The following is a 6,000-nucleotide window of genomic DNA, read 5'->3' on the forward strand; positions in this document are numbered from 1 at the left end:
AGTCCTCTTTCAGTCAGAAATGTCCTAGGTTGGACAATAAGTTGTACGGTCACCCTAACAATAGTTTTATTAGGAAATCATATACAGACTTGAACCATATAGCTCTTTGGGGAAAACAAATTTCACAAAGACTTCCAGAGCTGAGATGAGAAATAGCATATAAGCCTAAAGGAATTTGAGTTTTCCTAGAGAAAAAGTCGAAGATGAGCTTAATATAGCTTTGAGGATCTATAGGATTAACACATACATAACTGGACTTCAATATATTCTTACTATTAAATAGCTTTTCTTGGGGAGCCTGGGAGTCAGTTAAGCGTCCGAATCTTGATTTTGGCTCAGGTCATGATCTCATGGTTCGTGAGATAAGGTTAAAGCACCACATCAGGCTCCACGCTGACAGCACGAAGACTGCTTAGGATTCTCTCTCTCCCTCTCTGTCTCTACCCTCCCATGCTCGTGCTCTCTCTCTCTCTCAAATATAGATAGATAGATGATAGATAGATTTGTGAGTTACTGGGTAGGATTCAAGGAGCAGGGAAAAAAGTGCTAGAATGAGGGAAAGGACTAGAGAAAGGTATGTTAAAAGGATATTTTCTGATATAAGGATGAGGAAAGTAAGAAAACGATTCCATCCATCTTTTCTCCATTAAGTCATGTATAAAAATAGCTTGCTTATGTAATTGCATCATTTGTTTGTAGTACCCAACACTGTCCTGTAAATATGTTGTACTTAACATTAAAATCAATAAATGAAGTTCTCAGATGGAATGCTGTACCTTCCAGGAGGAATAGTAGGGAAATTCTGAATGGGTCAGGAAAAGAATCTTGGTTCATGAACTCAGTCTGGTTTTAGCACGATCCTTTCTCTTTTCAGCAATCGCAGTTCAACCACTTCATCCCTGAATATACATTTTCACCTCCCTCCTTCCTTTTTCTTATTTTCTAACTGTCCCTTCCTTTAGTAATAAACCAGAACCAATCATTTCTGAAATTGATTAAAACAAAATGAAGACCCAGGGGTGCCTGGGTGGCTCAGCTGGTTACGCATCCAACTCTTGATTTCAGTTCAAGTCATGATCTCACAGTTTGTGAGATGGAGCCCCACATTCAGGCTCTGGACCGACAGCACAGAGCCTGCTTGGGATTCTCTCTCTCCCCTCTCTGTTCCTCCCCTGCTTGCTCTCTCTCACTCTCTCTAGACAAATAAACTTTTAAAAAGAATAATAACAAGCAAAATGAAGATCATAGTTGCAACTTATTTTTTTAAATAAATGGATGTTCGTCACTATTAAAATTCTGTTCATCTCATTTCTTTGCCTACATACATGCAAAAAAAAAAGACTTGCAGGAGAAAGTAGATAAACCAACATGTTGACTTTTATCTTTCACTACATGTAATAGTTAAGAATAGAGAAATAAGTCAAGCATCATATCTTCATCAGGCATATATCTGGCTTTAGAAATTAATTCATGAATTTCCGAGGTTGAGAATTTTTCCCAGTCCCAGATGCATCACAAACTTGTATTCTGCCGAGAGGATGTATGCCACCATCTTGTTCCTGAGACATCAGAGGGCCATGCTCCCCCTAATATATGTTATAAAAATCAAAATCTTTAACACGTCACAGAAACATTTGCACTGGAACCTTTAGTCACAGTATGGTTTAAGAACAAAATGACCAACATAGTCACAATCTACTAAATCACTAAAGGACACAATTCTATATGCCAACCCATACTGTCCTCATTCTTCAACGTGGAAGAGCGCGAACTTCACTGATAACGTCTCTATGGAGAAATGTATCATGGAGATGATAAATGGCCACCTCACCCTGCAACAGTGCTGGTGACGAGAAGGTATGTTCCAGAGTCACTTCAGAGGAAACTTGAAGAGAGGAGATTGAGGAACGAGGCAACAGCTGGATCTTTCATAAGCTCGGTGCCCAAACTCAGGAGATTCCCTTAATGCCAATGAGTAGTAACTAAGAAAACGGTTTGTGCAGAAGGTTCCTTTTTTTTTCTTTTTTAATCTAAGTTGGCAACATGGAACTGGCCCAGGAATGTTCCTGGCGTTCACACTTCTAAGCTAAAAAGTAATTACATGGTTTTAGCAAAGTCCTGTCTTCAGCAGTCGGTGTACTGAAAGAAACGTCTTCGTCCTCTTCATCTAGCTGTAGACTACCAGAAGATAAGCGGATTCTGGCCATGGGTGACCTTATCCCTTTGCCATACAAAGAGTAGTAGTCCGATTTAAGAATTTCTGATTCTGAATCACTGGATTCACTAGCTACGTATCTTTCTGATGCTCCCTGATGCATTAAAACTGTTGGAAGCTCCTGCTCTGCAAACATATATGGGAAAAAGTCAGCTTTACGACTCAGAGTAGGACAAGGTCCTAAAGGTCTAAATTCAGACCCAAAAGGAAAACGGATTGTTTTCATATCTGATTGGCTCTGGGATCGTTTGGGAGTTTGCTCTTGAATGTTACATGCAAACGCATCTTCTAAATTTGGGTCTTCCGCTTCCAGATCTATGTTGATGTTGCTCCTACCACTGGTCCTGGCCATAGCTTCTTGGAGTTCTTCAAAGTCTTGCTGAAAGCTCTTCATTCTGACATTCCTTGGGCTCCTTTTGGCTGGCTTCGTTGCAGTGGGCCCTGGAGAGCTGTCTGGCCTTTCCCTTTCCTCTGCCAAGATCGGAGACCGTCTGGGCACCTGGGGTGGTCTGTCCACATAAAAAAAGACTTGGGGAGGCATAATATTGACCTGCTGGCCAGTACAAGGTATATAGGGCACATCTGTGTAAGTCAGCCGCCTCGCTGGGCTCACTTCACTTGTGAGGCCGGCAGGTGTGCTCATGTGATTGTCAGCAAACTTACAGCTCGGCTGGAAGGAGCTCAGAGGACTCCTTCCCTCAAAGTAGTCTCTGGGATCGGGGTCTGTGTAAAGAAAAGGGAAAGAGGAACTGCTCTGGGACTGATGTAACAATGCGGGGTCCGCCTCTGGTTTGGACCGCTCTGGCGTGGCGGCGGCAAACGTCACCTCGGCCGCGGAGCTCCTCCTCCTACCGTCCAGCACGGGCTCCGAGGCTCGCACCCCATTCGCGGTTCGGTAGTATCCGCCGCCATACGCTAGTCTCAAATCTTCCACCTTGAGAGGGAGGACATGGTGAAAGAAGAGAAGAGTCGTTTGGTGGGGGTGGGGGCAGGGATCCAAAGTAGCCTCCAATTTCACAAAGGTATTTCTCACACGGTCGTTTCAACCCATGTTCTAGTCCCAGGCAGGGCCATAACTTGTGCCATATCCCAATCCCTGCGCTAAAAAGTACACAGGACGCTCTCCTTTCTCACTGCCACCCCAAGCCCAGCCTCTGAGTTCTCCATGTGCTCCAGCCAGCGCGGGACTTTAAGCAGTGCGGTTTAGTAGCTCTACAAATGAGCCAGGGGTTCTGCTTTCTGGTTCTGGTTCTGCCTTTGACTTGCCGTGTGACCTTAGGCAAGTCCCCTAACCTCCCTGCTCCAGCCTCCTCCCTATTTTCTGTAAAATGGTGGGAAGGAGGGCTATGAATGGCATGAGAGGGTCATAGATTAGATGGTACCTTCCAGCATCATACCTCTGTGAAGCTTTTGAGATAAAAGCTGCCTATGACCTGAATGAAGACATGAGCGTTTGTGAGACCTATAATTATTATTATTTTTTTTTTTAGGGAGAGCCAAAGAAAAATAATTAACGTGGCTAATGCTATAAAACCCAAACGAAGCCATCATCTCACTGTTCCAGGAGAACAGCACTGTTCTTAAATTAAGGGACAAAATTACACAGCAAGAGTACTTTAAAACGTTAACCCAAGACCTTACAGCTTCCTCTAAGCCTTAAGATTTTCATTAGGTAAAAAGGAAGAGCTTTTACTTTTAAACATGCAAAGCCACAGAAATTCATTTGGATCTGCGTTTTGCAAGATGTTAGCAATACAAGGTGCAATTTAAAAATGTGCCATATCCTTCCAGTCTATGAGGTACACACCAGTGGTCATTTATTAAATGGTCTTCTATTGGCTGGAAAGACTGAGCTGACAGATCTCCCTAGGAGGCCAGCCTATTCAAACAGTCACCTTTTTACACACTGGGAGATTCTGGCAGAATCAAATCTTAAAAGCATTTGAAATGTAGATGCATTACATTTATCTAAAGCAGAAAGAATTTTCAGAAACCTTACTTGTTTTGATACATCAGAGAGGAGGTCTGGTGACGACCTGCACTGCCGTTCATGGTACTGAGATGGGTAATGTTTCCTGAAATCCCCAAACAGAGAAGGAATTGAAATGGTCTTCATGCACCTACAGAACATATATAATTCTCTAATTCAACTTAAAATCAACACGAGAGAGAGAAAACCATGTACCTCTCGAATGGTAAGCTCCTCAACCTCCCTTTCTTTCCATATTCCAAAAGCTGCCGTTGGGTTCTTCCGCTATTTTAAGAATGAGACAGACATTTTATTTTAAAAAAGATTTGATGGGGGGAGCCTGGGTGGCTCAGTCAGTTAAGCGTCCAACTTTGCTCGGGTCATGTTCTCGCGGTTCGTGGGCTCGAGCCCCACGTTGGGCTCCATGTTGGCAGCTTGGAGCCTGGAGCCTGCTTTAGATTCTGTGTCTTCCTCTCTCAGCTCCTCCCCTGCTTGCTCTCTCTCTCTCTCTCTCTCTCTCTCAAAAATAAACACTTAAAAAAAAATTTTAATGTTTATTTTTAAGAGAGAGTGAGGGGCGCCTGGGTGGCGCAGTCGGTTAAGCGTCTGACTTCAGCCAGGTCACGATCTCGCGGTCCGTGAGTTCGAGCCCCGCGTCAGGCTCTGGGCTGATGGCTTGGAGCCTGGAGTCTGTTTCCGATTCTGTGTCTCCCTCTCTCTCTGCCCCTCCCCTGTTCATGCTCTGTCTCTCTCTGTCCCAAAAATAAATAAACGTTGAAAAAAAAAATTTTTAAGAGAGAGTGAGTGTGAGTGAGGGAGGGGCAGGGAGAGAGGGGGACAGAAGATCTGAAGTGGGCTCTCTGCTGACAGCACAGAGTCCAATGAGGGGCTTGAAGTCACGAACTGTGAGATCATGACCCAAGTGGAAGTTGGACACTTAACTAAGCCACCCAGGTGCCCCGAGATAGACATTTTATTAACACTAGCCATAAGCCAGTAGGCTACTAAAACTTGAAAGCTTCGTTTACTGCTGAAGTCGAGTCCACATGAATGACATATGCCATGAATCTTTGACCGTCACAGTAATTAAGAATAATACCCACTTATCCAAATATCAGGCATATATCAACCTCATCTACGCAGAGCCCAGGAAATTTTTAAAAGCTTCTGAACAGGACTATATAACAGTTAAAAAATCTGGCCTTGGGGGGCGCCTGGGTGGCGCAGTCGGTTAAGCGTCCGACTTCAGCCAGGTCACGATCTCGCGGTCCGGGAGTTCGAGCCCCGCGTCAGGCTCTGGGCTGATGGCTCAGAGCCTGGAGCCTGTTTCCGATTCTGTGTCTCCCTCTCTCTGCCCCTCCCCCGTTCATGCTCTGTCTCTCTCTGTCCCAAAAATAAATAAATAAATAAAATTGACAAACCTCTAGCCAGGCTTCTCAAAAAGAAAAGGGAGATGACCCAAATAGATAAAATCATGAATGAAAATGGAATTATTACAACCAATCCCTCAGAGATACAAACAATTATCAGGGAATACTATGAAAAATTATATGCCAACAAATTGGACAACCTGGAAGAAATGGACAAATTCCTGAACACCCACACTCTTCCAAAACTCAATCAGGAGGAAATAGAAAGCTTGAACAGACCCATAACCAGCGAAGAAATTGAATCGGTTATCAAAAATCTCCCAACAAATAAGAGTCCAGGACCAGATGGCTTCCCAGGGGAGTTCTACCAGACGTTTAAAGCAGAGATAATACCTATCCTTCTCAAGCTATTCCAAGAAATAGAAAGGGAAGGAAAACTTCCAGAC

General features: G+C 43.8%; 1 protein-coding gene across 1 annotated transcript in view; it reads right to left on the reverse strand.

Moving 5' to 3' along the window:
* Positions 1-2,003: 2,003 nt before the first annotated feature.
* Positions 2,004-6,000, reverse strand: part of FRMD7 (FERM domain containing 7) — a 41,884-nt gene continuing 37,887 nt past the window's right edge. Inside the window, exons 10-12 of the mRNA XM_047081822.1 lie at positions 4,401-4,469; positions 4,215-4,290; positions 2,004-3,149 (exon numbers count right to left, since the gene is read on the reverse strand). Coding sequence (XP_046937778.1) covers positions 2,082-3,149; positions 4,215-4,290; positions 4,401-4,469 — 1,213 coding nt within the window. The 3' untranslated portion in view covers positions 2,004-2,081. The remainder of the gene's footprint in view (positions 3,150-4,214; positions 4,291-4,400; positions 4,470-6,000) is intronic.

This window comes from Lynx rufus, unplaced genomic scaffold (genome assembly GCF_022079265.1).
Source record: "Lynx rufus isolate CCGP_SWC_20201006 ecotype Redwood Valley unplaced genomic scaffold, mLynRuf1.p SCAF_19, whole genome shotgun sequence".
Classification (NCBI taxonomy): Eukaryota; Metazoa; Chordata; class Mammalia; order Carnivora; family Felidae; genus Lynx; species Lynx rufus.